This window comes from Dryobates pubescens, chromosome Z (assembly GCF_014839835.1).
Source record: "Dryobates pubescens isolate bDryPub1 chromosome Z, bDryPub1.pri, whole genome shotgun sequence".
In the NCBI taxonomy this organism is placed as follows: domain Eukaryota; kingdom Metazoa; phylum Chordata; class Aves; order Piciformes; family Picidae; genus Dryobates; species Dryobates pubescens.
The window spans coordinates 4,928,954-4,949,685 of NC_071657.1; the positions used below are offsets into that span (position 1 = coordinate 4,928,954).

Here is a 20,732-nt window from a genome sequence, read left to right on the forward strand (position 1 = left end):
GCAGCACATTCCAATGGCTAAGAACTCTGTCTGGGAAGAACTTTCTCCTCACCTCCAGCCTACACCTCCCCTGGCACAGTTTGAGACTGTGTCCTCTTGTTCTGGTGCGGGTTGCCTGGGAGAAGAGACCAACCCCCTTCTGGCTACAACTTCCCTTCAGGTAGTTGTAGAGGGCAATGAGGTCTCCCCTGAGCCTCCTCCAGGCTAAACAATCCCAGCTCCCTCAGCCTCTCCTCGTAGGGCTTGTGCTCAAGGCCTTTCACCAAGTGTTGTAGAAACAACTTTGCAGACTTCAAAGTGACCTCCCTGTCCTTATCTTGACCCATGAGCTTTTTATTGTATTTTCTACCCCTGTCCTGTTGGTGAGGGGCAGTGATAGAGCATCTTAGTAGGCACCTGGTAATCAGTCAAGGTCAATGCATCAACAGCTGCACATTCCAGTGGTTGTGTCATTGAACTCTTGGGTTTATGTCTTTCAGTTGGCTGAATAAAGCTTCACCACTGCAGTGTAAAAGAATCTCAAAATTCCTGTTCTGGCTGGGTGGATTTTATCTGAACAGAAGTTGACTCTAAATGGTATATACTTGGGTTTGGATTGTTGGGTTTGGGTTTATTTTTGACCTAGTAGGCAACTGTATACAGGAAACTGTACAAAATTGTTTTATATAACTTCAGAACCATCAATGTATAGAGCAATGCATTTGAATAATGGGAAGCATCCATTAATAGACTGAAATAGGATGTGCTTTGGCAGGGCTGTTGGACTCAATGATCTCTGGAGGTCCCTTCCAACCTCTAATGCACTGTGCCACGGTGATACATTTCACGAGCAGTGATTCCCATTCAAAAGGAAGCCAAGTGGCTTTACTCACTTGGTTTCCATTGCTCAATATAGGATTGCATCTGCTTCTCCTTTGGAGGGAATTTTTGTTTAACTTGGAATTATGTGCAACTGTTTGGTTAAAAACTGCACCCAGGGGATGCTTCTCACTAAACCAGATAAATCAAGATCTGCCTTCTTTACAAGACAAAGGTAGAAGGGGTAGGACAACATTCACAAAGATTATCACGCAGACAATAAGAAGGCAAAAAGGGTGGAAGGAGTAGGACAAAATATACAAAGGTTCTTGTGTAGAAACCAAGAAGTAAAAGTGTAGAGAATGTAATTACCATGCTGAGGAGAAACAGTTTGATTAGCAGAGTTTCTAAGTAACTTAAAAAAACCCCACACAGGGTAAATTGGGTTGTGCTAAGTAGATTGTGTTAAGCACATTTTCCCCATTATTCTGTCAAAGTCTTTTAAAGAAGGGAGGAAGAAAGCATCTGGTTTTGTAAAGGTTTTCTTTTAGATAGATCAAATGTAATTTTTCTAAAAGAGGAATAATCAGTATTTCAGGGATGTCCTCTTGCAAGACATAGGTATGCCCAGGTGGCCAAGAAAGCCAACAGCATCCTGGCCTGTATCATCACTAGTGTGGCCAGCAGGACCAGGGAAGTGCTCATGCCCTTATACTCAGAAGTGGTGAGGCCACCCCTTGAATCGTGTTCAGTTTTGGACCCCTCACTACAAGAAGGAGATTGAGATGCTGGAGCCTGTCCAGAGGAGAGCAATTAAGCTGGCGAAGGGTCAGAAGAACAAGTCTTAGGAGGAGAGGCTGAGGAAAAAAAGAGTCTGGAGAAAAGGAGGATGAGGGAAGAGAGCTTAATGTTCTCTAGGACTCCCTGAAAAGAAAGGCAAAGGGGTACTGAGGTGGGTGTTGATATCTTCTTCAAGGAGAGGAATGGCTTGAAATTGTGCCAGGAGAGGTTTAGGTTGGCTATTAGGAAACAATTATTTACTGAATGAGTGGTCAGACATTGGAACAAGTTGCCCAGAGAGGTGGTGGAGTGGCCATCCCTGGAGGTGTTCAAAAACCAGGTAGACATGGCACTTCAGAACAGGGTTTAATGGCTGTGGTAGTGATAGGTCAGTGGTTGGACTCAGTGATCCTAGGGGTCTTTTCCAACAAAACCAATGCTATGATTGTTTGTCTAAGTGGTGTTAAAAGAAAAGATTGTGCCTTGGTTCTCTATCAGTGTGCAAACAGGAAAATAAAGAAATCTTGTTGCATTTGAGCCAGACAAGTCAGGAAAACAAACACTGCATGGTTGGTCTCAGAGGCAGAACAAGGGAGATGGTCTCAATAATCAAGCAATGATGTTACACCCTGCACATCTTAGGAAGTTCCTCTTTGTTTTGCAGTTTCTAAATTGCATCTTTAACCATCAGTATGGGATTTCTTTCCTATTCTGTGCTTGCTAGGGCTTTGTTCAGAGTCGTGTTTCCTTGCCGCTTCACATTGCACGCTGCTGCTGAAGCCAGAAAACTGGTGGATTAATTGGACTGCTGATCCTACTCATGTAAATGACAATGTGTTACAAAGAGGCTTGCAGGGTGAGAAAGCCTGTCAGAATGGACGACAATACACTGAGTTTGTCAAAGGAAATAAGCATTAAAAAGTTGGAAAGTTACTAAAAGTATCAGTTAAGATGATGGATCTAAAAACATGGAAAGCTCAGAGAATGGGAAAGGATGAGGACAAAGACAGGAAAATAACTTTCCTAACAGTAAGGCCTGTATATAGGAGGGTAAAATCCTCCCCTGTGTGTGAGACAGTCTAGCTATGTATTGTATGGGTGTTTCAGCGTTCAGATTTAACACCAGCCAGATCCTTCCCAAGTTTCTGCATGAAGTTCAGATTACCTTCAGAACAATTCACACTGGTGGAGGAACAGCCTATGGACAGCGGCTCTGGAGCAGGGGCTCAGACCTGCTATATGGGGTGAAGGACAGGGAAGTGAAAAGCACACTATTCTGATGAACACTTTCTAAGGTAAATAAACAAGCAAGCAAAAAACCAAATCCTCTTGTGTACCTTAGAAGGTATTGCAGCAGGTTCTGGCAGGCAGGATTGTTTTTTTTAAGATACTGTACTCTTGGCTGTTGTTTTTTCTCTTCTGGAATTAATGTTCTTCATAGGAGGTTCTATGGTGCTGTGTTGGATTTGTGTTGAAAGCAGCCTTGGTAGAGCACAGATGTTTTAGCTGTTGCTGAGCAGTGCTTACACAGAATCAAAGTCTCTTCTACTTCTCAGACTGCCCTACCAGTGAGTAGGCTGGGAAAAAAGTTAGGAGGGAACACACCTGGTACAGCTGACCCCAAATGAACAAAGGGATACCCCACACTCTATGACACTATGGTCAGATGTAAAAACTTGGGGAGGAGGAAGCGTGCCATTGCTCAGGGACCGGCTGGGCACCAGTTGGCTATTGGTGAGCAATTGGAAGGGATTTTTTATCACATCACTTTTCTCATGCAATAGCTATGAGACATTTCTGTTCTGTTGTGTCTTGTGAGATAGAGGATGGAGAATTTTTTTTCTTTCAAGAAGTGCAAGTTTCTTTCATCTCTCCTTACTTGATGGGGAAAGCACCATTCATGGATTGAGAGTGTCTAGTGAAAGAAATTATTGGCTGGACGGGGAGACTGGGCCTGTATTTATATTTGTAATGGAATAACAACCAGGGCGTTTTTGTCAGTGCTTAATTTAAGGATCATTATTTTCTGTTGGCTTTAGAACTCGGCAAAACATTTTTGCTTATAAGCACATCAAATAAGCTCTGAAGGGCTCAGTTTTGACTGTTTTGTTCCCTTGTGTAAGGCACAATTTTGTATGTGTGTGCGTGTGTCAATCATTTCTTTTATGAGTAACTTGCAACTATGCATAAAATATCTAAAGCATTATATTTTATGAGAAGGACTGCAGCTGCAGCACCTTTGGTTTTGAATAGGACTTCTCTTGTAGGGTGAGTGTGTGTCTGCATAATTGCATGTAGTCTTAACAGACAAAGTAACTGCATCACTGAGAGAGAAGAGCTAAGGCTTTAGATGTTGGTCTTCACTCGCAAAGGAATTTATTCTTCTGAGGCTTTGTGCTAGGATATTTCCACTCAGGTTATAGCTGTTCATTTGTCACTTCTCTTTTAAGTCAGAAAGGTGTGTCAGCTATTGGACAATTGGCCACCATGCACAGAGGAAACCATCATGATCCCAAGAGCTTTGTTTCTAATAATAATTATTTTTTTCTCTTCCTCGTAAATGAGATCTTTTGAGACAGGATCTGTCGATCACATCAACAGATTCTTATTACAGCAGGTCTGATGACTTCCTTTTGTCAATCTCAGGTCATGTCCTTTGTTTTTTTAATGAGATCTCTTCAGGAATCAGGTCATGTCCTTTGTTTTTTTAACGAGATCTCTTCATGAATTTAAATTTCTTAACTACTTTGTTGTTAAAGCCCCACTGATGGCTTGTCAAAAGAACTCAGTGACACTGGTCTACTTAAAAAACATTATTCCTGTATTAATGTTGCTAATTCAAAATGAAAGTTAAAAATCATGTAGTCTGAAACAATTGTGGAATCTGGGCTGGGAGTATAAACTGCTTCTGCAGTCTCTGGCAGGTAAAGGTCAGGCTGTCCAATGTCTGCATTAGACAGAACTTTGACATGATATCTTCCAATAAATACTATGCTAGCTGAAATTCTCCACCTCTAGTTTTATTTTGGGCTAAGGGTAGAAGAGGGTCACAGGACATAACAAAATGCTGCCAAATCTTAACTTAAGAGGTCAGAGAATCGAATTATTTGGAAAAGTGCCTTATGGACATGGACAGAAGGAGGGCAAATGCAACAAGGAGATAATTAGTGATCCTCACTTGCATAGCTAAAATAAGGCCAAGTGATATGTTGGAGTCCTGTATGAGGTGCCAGGGTTGATTCTAATTGAATATGGATGCAAAAGTCTAAAAAGTGTGCTTGATTTCATTCACAGGCTGTTGCTAACATTGTTATATTATTCTGAGGACTAAACGTTCTGGCTTAAATGTTAACTGTGACTAAAAATACCTTCTTTTTTACCCATAGATTATGATTTTCAGGTTAGACTACATACCTTTTATCTGGACACTGTTAACTTCCTATTTTGTTGTCCTGGTGGGGTTTTGTGTTTATTTGCTCCTTTGTGTTTGCTTTTGTGGTTGTTTTTTTTCATAACACTGCTGAAAAGTGTTACCTGAATTGTGAGGACCTCCTCGTCCTCAAGCTCTCCAATTCAGCTAATCGGGGGGGGGGGAAATAGAAGATAGATTTTAAATCACCATATTTCACAGAAAGCATACTTCACAGTTACTTCAGTGCTTGTAGTCTTAGATACCTGCTCTCTCTCCTTGCAGATTCTTTTTCTTTATGTGAAACCTGTTTTTACTGTTCAAGCATTATCCAGCATGTCACAATGAATGTCTGAGCTGCAGAGATTTTTGATCAAAGCTTCTCTGTTACTACGTATTTGACACAGGGAGATCTCTATTTGTATGTATCCAACACAGGAAGATCTCTTTTGAAGAAGTCAGGTGATTTGTTACTTGTTCTTTCCATATGAATACACTTAACTACTTTTTTTCATTACATTGCAATTGTCTTTGTGAGGTTTCCCCCACTGCAGGAGATGACATTGTTCAGGACCTGGGCAGAGCTATGTGTGCTGGACTTCCAAATCTCTCAAGGTTAAAGAGAGAAAACCTCCAACAGAACAAGTAGAGAAAGAATTGGCAACCACCACTCTCTGGGCTCGGCCCTCCAGCCAGTTCCTAAGCCAGCACAGAGTGCTGCTGTCCAAACCACGAGCTGACAGCTTAGCCAGCAGTTTACTGTGGGAGACGGTGTCAAAGGCCTTGATGAAGTCCAGGTAGACCACATCTACAGGCCTTCCCACGTCCTCCAGATGGGTCACCTGATCATAGAAGGAGATCAGGTTGGAGAGGCAGGACCTGCCCTTCCTAAATCCATGTTGGCTGGACCTGAGCCCTTGGCCATCCTTCAGGTGCGCAGTTATTGCCGCCAGGATAATCTGTTCCATCACTTTCCCTGGCACTGAGGTCAGGCTGACTGGCCTGGAGTTTCCAGGTTCCTCCATCCGACCCTTCTTGTGGATGGGGACCACACTGGCCAGTTTCCAGTCATCTGGGACCTCTCCAGAGAGCCAGGGCTGGAGGAAAATGATGGAGAGCGGCTTGGCCAGCTCATCTGCCAGCTCTCTCAGCACCCTGGGATGGATCCCGTCCGGTCCCATGGACTTGTGGGTGTCCAAGTGGCTCAGCAGGTCCCAAACTAGTTCCTCATGGATTACCGGGGCAATGCACTGCTCCCTGACCCCATCACCCAGCTCAGGAGGCCACTCGTCCTGAACTCCTCCTGCCTTACTGTTGAAAATTGAGGCAAAGAAGGCATTGAGGACCTCAGCCTTTTCCTCATCTTCAGTTATAATGTTCCCCTTCAGGTCCAACAAGGAGCGGAGGTTCGTCTTGACCCTCTTTTTAGCATTCATATATTTGTGAAAATGCTTTTTAGTATCTTTCACAGGGGTGGCCAGCTTGAGTTCTAACTGGGCCTTTGCCTCTCTAATTTTTTCCCTACATAATCTAACAACATCCTTAAACATATCATGAGAAGCCTTCCCCTCCTTCCAAAGGTGATACAGCCTCTTTTTTCCCTTAAATCCTCCAGGAGCTGCTTGCTCATCCAGGCCGGTCGCCTTCCCCACTGCTTCATCTTTTGGCACATGGGAACTGCCAGTTCCTGTGCCTTCAAGGGCTCCTATTTGAAGTAGGTTCAACCATCCTGGACCCCTTGGTTCCAGGGAGGGGGTTGAGGCCCCGTCCCTAGAGGTATTTAAGAGCAGGCTGGATGAGGCTCTGGCCAGCCTGATCTAGTGTGGGGTGTCCCTGTCCATGGCATGGGGATTGGAACTAGATGATCCTTGTGGTCCCTTCCAACCCTGACTGCTACTATGATGCTATGAAACGTGCTCAAAGGCACACACACACCTGGCCCTCTTGGGCTCCAGGACATGTTCAGGTAAGCCTGGGCAACATGGGCATTTTCCTGAAAAAGCAGACCTGCTGGCTCCTGCCCCATTGTCTGATTCAGAGCATTTCTGGGGCTTTTTGTCCCTTTTGGGACAGTACTTAGGAAATGCAGCAGGACCTGGATCATCATAACAAGAGCTTCCAAAACCTGCCAATATCTTATTAGCAAGGCAATGGGAGTCAGCCTGAGCTGACCCAAGCTAGGCCTGCTGCCTGGCATGACTTCAATTGAATCCGCTGATGTTCACACTCTGCTGCCCTCTTACCAACTTCTAAATGAAAGTGCTGGCTGCAGCAAAGTATTATGAAGTTCAGATTGTAACATGAGAGGCTCTCTGAAATGCAGCATGGACAGAATGAGTGTGTGCCTTGAGTTGGAACCACACTGGTCAAAGGTCTTGCAGCTCACTGGCATTGCCCAAGGGAAATGCCATAGGGGTTCCAAGGCCTTGCTTTGCTTATGACTCCCCAGGAATGGCCAAGGAGACACACTTCACACTTCCTGCCTGCACAGCTGCAGATTGCAAAGCTGCAGAGGGATAGAATTTCTTGCAATTATTCCATGGTACAGCCATGGAGACCTGTTAGGGAGCCTTAGTTATAGAATCACTGAAAACAGAGCCCTCCACATCAGCTCTTCTGCCAACGTGCTCAGCCCAGCTCTGTGGGAACTGAGCAGTCAGCGACCTATGCCCACATTTCCCAACAAAATGAAGCACAGGCACAGATGGAGCAGTTGCTCAAACACTCTGATTATTTATCTCAAAGACAACAATTATTTCCAACTATGTACAGAGGAGAGATGCTAGAAGGCATGGACACCATAGAAGAGCTGACATCCACTGTCCAGATGGTGACACACAGCTGTGGTGTCCATGACATCAGTCTGGGAGCCCTTCCAGAAGCTCCTCCCGAAGCTGCTCACACTGTCTCAGTGCCCTGGCATGGGCATCCGGATTCTGTACCAGATGCTGCAGTATGTTGTATGGCTCAGACTGTTCAAAGTGTTTGGGCAAGTAGATCTCCTCAGGCATGTTTTTATTGCCAAAGAAGAAGTGGTTGAGCTCTTTCCGTTCCAGACAGCGGTGCAGGCAGTTTAGGATATCGCCTACGACCTGCCGGAAGCAGTCCCTTCTGCACCAGCTGGACACGGGCCTGGTGTTCAGGAAGTGCATGACAATTGTCTTCAAGGTGTAGGGAGAGAATTCTGTGTCCTTCAGCATGCGGGTGCAGAGATGCAGGCATCTGAGATGGAAACTGCCCTGTGGCACCTGGCTGGTCATATGGCTGAAGAAGATGCTCTCTGCCACAGCGTAGCTCAGTTGCCATATTGTGCTTAGGGCGTAGGGGTCCTCTGCACTATGGCTGGTGAGGAAGATGTCTGTACATCCGAGCTGCACCCCAAGGATCATCTCAACATAGAGGGGACTTCCAGAGTCGCTTGTCAGCCTCAGCTGGCAGGTGCGTTGGCTGTATGGCAGCACCTCCATCTTGTAGTGACGAGCCCGAGGCAATGCCACGCAGGCTTGCTTCACCAACCTCCGGAACCAGAGGGCAAGTTTCTCCACATCTAGGTACAACTCGGTGCAGAGGAAGTCCAGCATATATGGTGGCCGATTTTTCATGCGCACGTGATGCTTGGGGCTGTGGATGAAGCACAGCATGTTCCGGACCCTGCAGGCACATTCCAGCACCACACGGATGCGGTAGTCCCTGGCTGGAATCCGCCCCAACGTGGCAAGCTCCCGGTGGAAGCTGTGCCCAGCAGGGGGCTCCAGGGGCACAAGCAGTTGGTAGACAGCGTCGTCTGCCTCACAGGGACTCCAGCCTTCGAAGGCGCTGCCCACACCTATGGCAGGCTGCAGCACTGGCACGAACCTATTTGAGAGGCGCGTTCGCAGGAATCGCAGGAGGTCATCCACCAGCTCCTTCACTACCCTGCTCCTGGACATCATTATCTGCCCAGGCCACTCAATGCACCCCGAAGTAATCCTGTTTCCTTGCTGCTTATTTTCCACACCTTCTCTATCACTGCCTTCCTCTTCTTCCTTGTCCTTCTTGTCTGTGTTGTTGTCCAAGATCTCCTTCTCGCTGCCACCAGAGTCTGCTTCAGGCCTTGTTTTCCTGAGCCACCGCCAGAGCCAAAACAGGAGGATAAGGACTCCAGCAATGGCAGCAAAGAGCACAGCTCCCCAGGTCATGATGCTCTGCTCCTCAGGGCTCTGCTGCACGATCATGGGCACCAGGTTCCTGCGCAGCTGGCTTCTCCTCTCCATCTCCTCCATCAGGCGAGTCATCTCCTCGTTCATCTCCTGCTCCTGCTCCTCCATGCGCTTCCAAGCAGCCTCATCCAGCTTCTCAAGAACCTTCCCTGAGTACAGGAGGAGGCCTTGCAGAAGCAAAGTGAGGAACTTTGGAGCAGCCATGGCCTGCAGGAGAAGGGAGAGAAGGGATTCAGTGGGGCTGGGAAGGAGGGAATTAGTGGTGGAGACCAAGCACAGGAGCAGCAAAGTATGGGTACAGGTAGGGCCTCAAGGGCTGCAGGCATCTGGCATGCTGCAAGGGTCTACATCCAGCCCAGCATCAACAGCACCCAGCTCAGGGTGCTCCTGTGAGCACCTGCTGTGTCAGTGCAGGGTGACGCCTCCTACCCCCCAGGGAGCTACCTCTCATCCACCCTCCCCTCCTGTAGGAATCCTGTCTACCAATCCTGCATGCAAATCACCTTGTGATTGCATTGTGAATTGAGATATGGCCCAACAAAGGGTAACTGGACTGCAGCTGGCCTACAACCATGACCCAAGGGCCCAGCATGGACACCTTCAGGACAAGATCATTTCCAGCCATCAGACACCCCAGGAAGGGAGGATGGTGATACAATGGACTCACCACCTGTTTCCTGATGAGTCTGTGGGCAGGTAAATCGAGAATGAGGAGGCGGACACACACACACACACACACACACACACACACACACACACACACCCATCCATCCAGACCCCTCCCCAAACACAAAGGAATACACAGAAAGATTTCCTGGGGAACCATAGCTGGCTACTTACCTAAGGATGATTTGCTGGGACGATTTCCTGGGGAACCATAGCTGGCTACTTACCTAAGGATGATTTGCTGGGACGATTTCCTGGGGAACAACACCTGGGCACTTACCTAAGGACTAAAAGCTGTATAAAAAGACTTGAGTAATACTGGCAAGACAGAAGCACGGAGACGGCACCACACGCTGGAAACATCACGGGGCAACACAACAGATCTTGGACTCCGAAAACCCTCTCTGCCCCTCAGACCGCTGCTAATATAATTCCTTTCCTACTTTCTCCTTCTTCTCCCTATATCCATTCTTTCTCTCCCTCTCTATATTCTCTCTCTCTGTTTCTGATCCATCCCCTTTAGTTGTGTAATAAATAGTCTAGCTGTTGATAGTTTGGCCTCCTTTGTGCCTCTCGTTTCACAACACAGGAATGGTCAAAAGAACTGAGTCTCTTTCCCTCTCCGCACCGAGACACCTCCCTACACCCACACTTACCGTTAGCCGAAGCTCTACTGAGGCACTGCTGCCCAGTGCCGCAGTTAGAGCTGCTCACCCATTGTGATGTCACAAACCATGCAAGGTGGTGATGCCACGACCACTGGCTCAGTTCAGTGACTCAAAGACACCCAAGACAGCCAAAGCCCTGACCCCTACACTGTGGAAACACAGCTTAGAGAACAGAGTTCCCCGTGATTTACTTTGCCAGGCAGACTGAAGCCCCCATAGAGTCTTATGAAAAATCATCACAGGTGACGTGATCCTTGGACTGGTTGGTGCTCCTTGAGAGCTCCGCCCTCCAGCCAGTTCCTAACCCAGCACAGAGTGTTGCTGTCCAAGCCCCAAGCTGACAGCATAGCCAGAAGTTTGCCGTGGGGGACGGTGTCAAAGGCCTTGCTGAAGTCCAGTTTGTTCAACATATTATGGAAACAATACTTTGCTTTTTTCTTAACCTGTTTCTGTTTCTTCAACTGTTACAGTGGGCACGTGCCTTTAGGTGAGCATTCGTGGCTGAGGTCCATATGGGACCTGTCTGGCCATATGGCTGAAGAACTTGCCCTCTGCCTCAGCGCAGCTCTTAGTGCACACTGTGGGGGGGTGGGGTACAGGTGTCTTCTACAGTCTGGCTGCTTAGGGAAACTGTCTGTATCACCTTGCTGCACCCCAAAGAACATGCCAGGATAGAAAGTTCTCCTGGAGTCCCTTGTCAACTGCAGCTGCATGTTCACGTGTGGTCTGTCAATAAATGCACATGAGGAAATGCAGGGCTTGTTTTAGCAAGACTGAGATAAGGTACTTTTGAATCTATCCTGGAATATTGTGTTATACAGTCAAAACAAGAAAACCTTCAAGTTGAGGAAAATCATATGCTGGTATGCAGAGAAGCAGAGCACGTTTTCATGAGTTAAAACTAGCCAAGCAATCTCATGAATGTGCTGAGAAAAGAAAAGGATGACAGCCACAGATGTTTTACATTTGGAAAGCCGTGATGAAAACGTACTTTCCACTTTCCAGAAAAAAGGAATGTAAAATGTTCAGCAATGAACATTTTGATGGGATCCCATCACTCAACTTTACAACACAAGTCTTTCTCATTCTGTCCATCCCTGCCAGCAAGCCACTAACAACGGGAGTCAGACTGAACAAAGATTAAGAGAGAACAGCAAGAAAAAGCACCCTTCTGTGCCACAGAGTGATGGATTTTGCCATGCAGCTGATAGCAAATGAGACTACTGTTTTTGTTATCATCACTTTAATCTGATACCGAATTGTTTATAGTATACTGATGGCTTATCCATTTAGTAAGATGTCTTGGACTTGGTTGCACAGACAGGGAGGCTCATGACAAATCTGAGAAATCAGATTGATTGCAAGTCAGCAGTCTCAATGATCACTTCTATCCCAAGACTCTTCCATCAATTATTTCTTCTGAGAAAGTAGGGTAGAACATGTCCATCAACCTTAAAGACTTAAAATCTGTACTGTGAAGTGGGAACATCTCTTGGGTTGGGGAGTAAGATACTTGGTTATGTTTTTTCCCCCCAAAGCAAGTCTCCATGAAAGAAAAAATTTAAGCTGTGCTGAAATCTTCTACACAGGAAGACCTAAGAATGTTCATAGCTAATGGAATTACTGTGTGCCTGTGTCCTTTCTCATTTTTTTCTTTATTTCTTCTTTAATAAACTTAGAATAATGATTAATGACCACTAATGTTTATTTTCCTGTGGGTTTTTTAATCAATTTGTCTGCTAAAGCTTGGTAGAGATTTTGTGTCAATGTGTGCTTAAGTATGACTCCCTGGATCAATTTTGTTCCCTGGTTTTGCCTTCCTCAACATTATGAATTATGTTTGGTCTTTTTAAGAGGAAAGCTCTTTCCTGTCAGACTGTCAAGCTGCACTTACTATTCCGGTGTCACATTTACTCTGCTATAGTAACTGATGTAAGTCAGCAGAAAGAATATAGCCATCTGAGTAGCATCTAAAACACTACTCTCACTGTAAGATCAATAAAAAACACCAGGAGCTGACATTACAGTTACGATTGATAGCGCCAATAACTGCAGTCACTCATCTGACCTGTGATTTTTCACAACACAAAAACACGTTTCCTGCTTTTGTACTGTGCCAGGCTGGATTCTTTAGATTATTACACCTGAGTAAGAGTAATATGATGATAGAGTATCAGGCTCGATACTGTTATCACTGAATTAGAGAAGAAGATGAAAATAATATGGTGACTGCATGTACTTTGGCAGACACAGTGTACATAGTACACCAGACACAGCAGTATGTATTTAAGTCAATACATGGTTATTGACTTTAAAAGGTATCTGGGAATTATTCCCTGCTTTAAGCTTTTATTGTAGGCACCCGTGCAAAATTGCAAAGTGATAGCACTCATTTTCTCAGTGCTTCTGCAGGCTGTGTGGAGTTTATTGATTACTTAAATCATATAAAGGAAAAGAAATACTTTCATTTACTGTACTGTTAACAATTACTGAGCAGGGAGGTTTGTGCATGTTATAGCAATCACAGCCAAGGAGGCAGTACTGCCTTCCTTAAAACACACAGAGACATAGGGAAACCAGTGTGAAACCAATTAAACATACCTGGTAATAATAAATTTGCTTTTAAGTATCTCTAAGTACCTTTGGTATCTCTGTCCCCATTGATAGTTTATTTTCTGGTCAGGTGCGCCATTGATTGTTCTGCACTGAAGCTATTTTTTCCTCAGTAGCTTTCCAAACTTCTCCTTGCCTCAATTTTCTTCAGATACAAAAGCTGAGCAAGATTATGTGAAATGCTGCTTAGCAACAGCCCTGTTCCTAAAATGATAATGGCTGAGCACTCCATGTCAGTATCTCTTGAAGGAAGTCAGATATTCGTCCCTTTGCTCCACAGTGTTTCAGGACCTCTCTCTCCTCCACTTCTCCTCCTCTTCTCCATTAAAAAACCAAAAAACCAAACAAAAACAAAAGTAGAATGAAAATTACTCACAATTTCACACTATATATTGTGCTGCCACATGCAACTCATATGTTATTTAGATTTCAGACATCTGTATTTCTCTGTGTGAAAACAAATCCTTATGTTTTATCTCCCTGCAGAGTGGGAAAAGGTACCTAAAAGCACTGACCTTCAGGTACTGGAAGGCTGTTACCAGGTCTCTATGGAAAATAGCAAGGGATTCATTCTTAATCCATTCATCTCTCTTTAAAACACAAAGAGTAGTCCATTTCCATTTCTGCTATAATTGTCCATATAGAAACACTCTTTTTTTTTTTACAACAAATTAACTTGCCACTTAAGGGAAGAGTGCACATCCTCTGCAGAAGAGATGACAGGTCCTGCAGGGGAACAATTTGAACAAACACTGACAGAATAAGAATGACAAGGAACATAAACAGACACAGAAGAGGCAGAAAGCCTCAGAGAGATCAAAAAAGCATTGGCAAAAGGCAGCAAGTCACTGTCTGCTGTAAGGCAAAAAGAGGCTCAAAATGGGAAAAAGTGCATTCTCTGTGTGAGCCCTTGGCTGTGTGAGTGCAGAGGTTCACTGTTCACCAGCAGTGGGAACAGTGAACATACACCAACGTTCTAGGAGTTTGTGATCAAGCAAGTCCTCTGAGGAGGGGGGGGGGGAAATAATGAGAAAAGAAAGAAAGCAGGACAATAAAAGGCAAAGACTGTCAAATCACTGACAAATGTTTCTTATTATGAGGAAAAATGGTCGAGAGCCTGCAGAGGTCACAGTGGACTGGAAGTTGGCAAATACTTCCTAGTTTTCAGAGGGTAAGGTAATTACAGGCCTGTCAATCTCACTTCAAGCCTGATACAATTATGGAGAATGGTAACATGCCACTGATGAACATCTAGATCCAACTCACGAATAGGTCAGACAGGAGCACTAGAGAGATGCTCTTTGCCACTGTAGCAAGCAAGTTTGTGTGGCTAATGCTCCGTTGAAGTTCAAGTGGGTTAGCACTGTGAATAACAACAAAAAGGGTTTTGTAAATGTTAACAGCAATAGAAAAGTCCTAAGTAACACTGGTTCGTTACTCAACGAGGTCTGCCACCCCACAAACAGACAAACACAAAGCAGAGATATTCAATATCTTCTGTTTTGTGTTCCACACCGATGATGGACTCTGAGAGCCCTGGAGTCGTGTGCAGGAAGACTCTTGACTGAGATGATGATGACAGAATTGTGGAATCACAGAATTGCTTGCACTGGAAGAGACCTTCAAGATCTACTTCCAACCCCCCTGCTATAGGCTGGGACACCTCTCACCATACCAGGTTGCTCAAAGCCTCATCCAGCCTAGTCTTAAACACTTCCAGGGATGATACAGGAACCTGTTGTTCCTTGTCTTATTACTGCACACCACCAAAGAGAGCTTGGCCCCCTCCACTTGACACCCACCCTTCAGCTATTGATAGACATTGATCAGAACCCCTCTCAGTCTTCTCAAGACTAAACAGCCCCAAGGCTCTCAGTCTCTCTTCACAGGGCAGATGCTCAAGTCCCCTAACAATCCTTGTACCTCTCCACTGGATTCTTTCCAGCAGTTCTCTCTCTTGAATTGGGGAGCCCAAAACTGGACACAATACTCCAGGTGTGGTCTCAACAAGGCATAGTAGAGGGGGAGAGGAACCACCCTAGACCTGCCAGACACACTTTCCTTGATGCATCCCAGGATGCCATTGGATCTCGTGGCCGTAAGGGCACCTTGCTGACCCATGCAGAACTTTCTGTGCCACCAGCACTGCACGGTCTTTCTCCATCGAGCTGCTTTCCAGTAGGGCAGCCCCTAACCTGTATTGATGCCTGTTTTTCCTCCCAGATGCAGGACCCTGTACTTGTCCTTATTGAACTTCATGAAGTTCACGTTCACCCAGCTCTCAGCCTGTCCAGATCTCACTGGATGGCTGCACAGCCTGAGGGGTGTCAGCCAACCCCCAGTTTTGTGTCACCAGTGAACTTGCTGAGGGTACTCTCAATCTCTTCATCCAGGACATTGATAAAGGCATTGAGCAAAACTGCAATCAGTACTGATCCCTGGGGAACACCACTGGCCACAAGCCTCCAAGATGACTCTGTGCCACTGATGGCAACCCTCTGAACTCTGTTGTGGAGCCAGTTTGCAATCCACCTCATGGACCAGCTGTCTGTGTCGCATTTCCCACTCTCTGGTGAGCAGTGACAGGACATGAGAAAATGAAATTCAGGGGAAGATCTGAGTGGCCCTTAGGAAAAGGTTCTTCACTGAGAGGGTGTGAGAGGGTGGTCAGTTGCAGTAACAGGTGGAAGAGGTGCGTTGCAGAAGTGGTCATGGCACCAAGCCTGTCCAAGTTCAAGAAGTGTCTGGACATTGCTGTCAGTGATATGGCTTAAATTTAGTTAGCTCTGCAGTGAGAGGGGAGTTGGACTCAGTGATCCTCCTTATAGGTCTCTTCCAACCTGAGATATTCTAGAACTCTCTTTGTCTGCCCTGAGGGTCGGGGAAAGGGAGCAAGCACTGAGGTGAGAGCACTCAGCCAGGATGACATCTGTGCTTCTCTGCTATCAGTAATTCACATTCATGGTTGGGCAAGTTATTGTGAAGTCCTGTCTGGGCAGTCTGGATCTGTCAGCGGTGAAGAAAAGATTGTGAGGATCTTATTAGGGGCAACTTGGAGGCCTTGACTGTAGTGGGTTTTCATTTACAATGCCTTTTTCATCCTATGTCTGTTAGACTGAGACCAGTCTAACGGTTTGTATTACCAGGACTTTGTTGGTCCATAAGAAATTCAATTTCTCTTGCCCCTAACACACAGCATGCCCTGTACACTATAGTGAGACTGTCTTTGGCAGCTCACTTCTGTGCTCATCTATAAAGACACCTAGAAAATCAGACAGTTATAAAAGGGCCTCCCTTAGAGGACTACTAAATAAAGAAAATATATGAAAAGATGAAGAATTTATATCATTTCCTAGCCTGAAAACTCAAAGTCAGATCCTTTCAGCATTAAATTATCATTGTCTGTTTAGTCATCACTCCTACTACTCTTTACCAGAAGTCTGAATTTACTCCTTGAGCTTCCAGTTTTCCCATCTGATTCCTAAAAATGATTGCTAAACAATATTCTCATCATTCCATGCTGCTTATCTCAGTGGCATCATGTTATCAACTCCAAAACTTTATAAGCTATTCTTCACTTCAGTCAAATTATCTTTGTTGAAAATGGTTTTCTCAATACCTTCCTATCTGAGCTGTAAAATTACGTTCTCCCAAGGAGGATGTGGTAGGTTGAGAGAGGGCCTAGGCTACTGGAAGGAGACACTTCTGTGTTGTGGGACTTTGCCAGCGGCTGTGAGAGCCTCTGCTCTGGGGATGCTGTTTAACTGTGTCTTACCTCATTATGTCTCTTGATTATGGCAAGGTTAGAAAGTCCTTTGCTTCCAATCAGATGAGCTGTTGAGGAGACCTCAGAGAATAAACACATCTTCAACCACCCAGATACAAAATGTCCAGCAGAGAAGCTTTGAAATAGAAATCATCTAGAGCTCATCTTTGGAGGCCATGCAAAACATAGCTACACACACAGCACCAATTTTTTTCTGAAACAGGTCTAGAGATAACTGAGCTTTGAAATGTTTAAAACTTTCTATTTCATTTCATTTTAATTATTCTTTGTATTTTCTTCTTTTTCATTTTTTTTCCTTCTATTTCTTTTTTCCTTTCATTTTCTTTTTATTTTTTTCCTTCTTCTTTCTCTTTTCCTTCTTCTTCCTATTTGCTTTCTTTTTCTTCTTTTTCTTTCTTCATCTTCTTCTTCTTCCTCTTCTTCATTCCCTTTTTCCTTTTCCTTTTTTTCCTTTTTTTCCTCCGGTTTCTAGAGGGACCTGGGCCGTGGAGGCCCGCATCACGGTGGCGTTCGTGGGTTTGGTGTCCCGGGTTCCGGTGTTCCGGCAGCGGGTCCGGCGCTGCGAAAGGACGTAGCATTTGTCTTGTGGTAACCGGGAGATCCTGGTGCTTTAGCGTCTAGTGGCTGGGAGGCCGGCGTTTCCCACCTGCCGCGGCTCGGAGCCAGCGCTTCACTGCCGCGGCTCGGTTTTGATCCCCGGGCAGTGATTAGTGATCAGGAGAATGGGACAAAAGAAAAGCAAGTCATCGGAACTCCCTCCCATTGCCCCCCGCCCCGAGCGCCTTAGGGATGATGGCACAGTATTGCGATGATGAGGAGCTGAGAAAAGGAAAACCAAAGGAAAAAATGGTTTAGTACTGTGTGCAAGTATGGCCAAAAAACCCATTAAGACCTTACGTGTTTTGGCCCATACTTGGATCTTTTGATGATTGGATTTGCCGAGCTCTGAAGCATCATGTGAATTCTAAGAAGTGTTTTAGTAGGGAAGAAGCTGACTATGTTGCTAGTTTGGATGAGGGCTTCATGCCCTACCCCTGTTCCCATATTACATTAACAACTGAGGAGAAGGAGAAGGAGAAGGACAAAGACAAGGAAAGGGAGAAGTGTGAATCTTTGGAGAACTCACCACCACCTTCCCAGAACCTGAACAGGGGTCCCCTGCAACCAACAGCCCCCCTTCCTGCTCATTCACCACCTCAAAGAAGCAGGGTTAGGAATGAACAAGAAGAAGGTAATATAGGTTTGCATCCACTTAGGGAAGTGCCTATGGGGGGGCATCGGGGAGGAATAGGATTTGTCACTCTCCCTGTGAATACATCAGATGTCCAGAGTTTCAAGAAAGAGACGGGCACCCTCTTAGATGATCCCCTAGGTGTAGCTGGGAGGCTGGACCAATTTTTTGATCCCAATATATATACCTGGAGAGAGATGCAGTCTATTTTGAGGATCCTATTCACTGCAGAGGAAAGAAACATGATCAGACAGGCTGGCATGAGAATATGGGAGAGGCAGAATCAAGGGGGGCCACCAGGAGACCAGAATCAAGCTCCTCAGTGGCACCATCAGCAGCCCTGAGGGAGACAGAATATGGGAGACCTGAGAACTATAATAATACAAGGAATTAAAGAAGCTGTGCCCAGGAAATTTTGATAAAGCCTCTAGTGAGCATCAGAGGAAGCCTCCTACAGAGTGGAGGGTAAGATTAAAGAGAAGCTTGCAGATGTATTCTGGAATAGATCCCCATTCTGCAGCTGGAGTGATAATTCTCAGGACACAGTTTGTGGCAAAACCATGGGAAGATATTAGAAAGAAGTTGGAAAAGATAGAGAATTGGCAAGACAGAGGTTTGGAGGAATGACTACGTGACGCTCAGAAGGGGTTTGTAAGGAGGGATGAAGAGCAACAGAAGGCAAAAGCTGGAATGTTGGTAACTGCTGTCAGGGAAAGTCAGAAATCAGGCAGCTGCTCGGATTTCTGGGGTACTGTCGAATCATGGATAGAGAGGTTAGAGAAGGTAAAATTCCTATCTGAGAAATTAGCCCTCAATAATAACAACATTAAATGGTGTCCAGAAGATGATGAGTGATTGGATTAACTAAAAAGAATGTTGGTTGATGCCCTGTTTTAAATTTGTCTGACATGGACAAACCATTGACCTTTTTGTAAGTACATCTAACCAAACAGCATATGGGGTGTTTACCCAGGACTGGGCTGGAAGTGAAAATCCTGTTGGGCATTGTTCCAAGTGATTAGATGCTGTAAGTAGGTGAGGGCCAATTTGTTTCTAAGCTTTAGTGGCAGCGGCCTTATTAGTAGAGGAGGCCCAGAAAGTAACGTTTTCTTTTTGTTCTTGTCCCAGATCCCACCTTCGGGATTCCCCATCCATGAAATTCAAGCTGGGGGTAAAGTGTTAATAAAAACTGGGAAAGGAGAGTCGCTAATTTCCCTCTGGGAAGGATCTTTTCTTGGTTTTGTTAACAACAGGTACAGCTCTCCGTACTGCAGAAAAAGGGGGGACACATATTTCGTGAGTAGAAGGAAATGGGCCTCTGAACCTGACTGACTGCACAGAAAGAGCAAAACCTGCTTCAGCGTGAATTCCACATTACTTACGCAGATGGTCTGAAGGACCTCCGAGCCTGCAGTTAGTGCTGACAGATCAGACAGGTACTCAAATAAATGTAACAGCTCAGTCTGAAGGCTCTGGAGCTCACCAGACCAAGCCACCTTTTGAAATATCTGATATTGTGTGACATCGAATCTGCACTGCAAGAAACCATCAAGGAAAGCCCCCGTTTCGTTCCGTGTACGAAACATCCTGGGACTTGATGTCACTGGGGATGGGTACCTTGTAAATGTTTTAGATTGTTAGATTGTTGTAAGAAATGTTGTAAGAAATGGTCTTTGTTATAATCGAGGAGTATTTTACCCTGAGTGCTGGGAAGAGACTCCAACTGAAATCTGAAGTCTTAAAGGGATCTGTAGGCTTCCTGGAGAATGTAACTGCTGCCAAGAAGATACCATACCCGGCTGCTGGTTGCAACCCGGTAGGCTGAGGAGGCAAAGTTAACATATACCGGTGGAGCCTAATCTTGATCCTAACCCTAGTTTTGTATAAGGAGTCCAATCAAAATCTAAGACCATGTCCCCAGGTGTGGATAAATTCTTCTCCAACACTAGTAATGGTAAATGGGTTGAATTAGTAATTAGGCCTACTAAAACTTAGAAAAGCGATGGTAATTTTTTTCTGCTGCACTATGATTTTCTGCTATGTATTTTTGCTAGATTATAATGAAAGTAAGCATAGGTGTGAGAAAAGCTGAACAACTATTCACTCGAAACGGGTTAGCTTTAAATTTCTTACGTGCTGGGAGTGTGTGTGGCCATAAATGTAAGCTATTGTAGTTACGTAAATAGGTTTTTTGGACGATGTTTCCTGTGGGTTCAAAAATGTTAACTTCTTGATTACCCCGCCCGAGCCCCGCGCTCCCCTGTGCCTCGCCTCGCCTCGCCTCGCCGCGGCGCTGCCCGGCCGGCTCCGGCCGTTGCTGAGGGGATCGGAGGGGCTCGGCGGCTCAGCCCGCCCTCGCCCCGCTCCTGCGCGTCCCCGCCTCTGTTCCCTTTATTTACTCCGCCTCGCCCCTTTGCCCCTGGAGCTGGTTTTTCGCCGCCCCTGCCTCTGGGCTGCCTGTTCAGCTCGCCCTGCTCGCTGCCCCTCCGCGCCTGTGGCCGTGTCCCCTCTCGCTACCGGCGGGGATGGCGCCGGTGACAGCCTGAGCTGGCAGGGGCCGAGCCCCCCGCCGCCGCGGGAA

The 20,732-nt window shown here is 45.6% G+C and overlaps 1 protein-coding gene across 1 annotated transcript; it reads right to left on the reverse strand.

Moving 5' to 3' along the window:
• Nucleotides 1–7,845: 7,845 nt before the first annotated feature.
• On the reverse strand, nt 7,846–9,165 carry LOC128899507 (inositol 1,4,5-trisphosphate receptor-interacting protein-like 1). Its single transcript, XM_054178891.1, has one exon. It carries the CDS (start codon nt 9,163–9,165, stop codon nt 7,846–7,848), a length of 1,320 nt encoding a protein of 439 aa, XP_054034866.1.
• Between the last annotated feature and the right edge of the window lie 11,567 nt (nt 9,166–20,732).

Coding starts and splice junctions, on each gene's coding strand:
- LOC128899507 (XM_054178891.1), bottom strand. CDS start 9,165: ATGACCTGGGGAGCTGTGCTCTTTGCTGCCATTGCTGGAGTCCTTATC.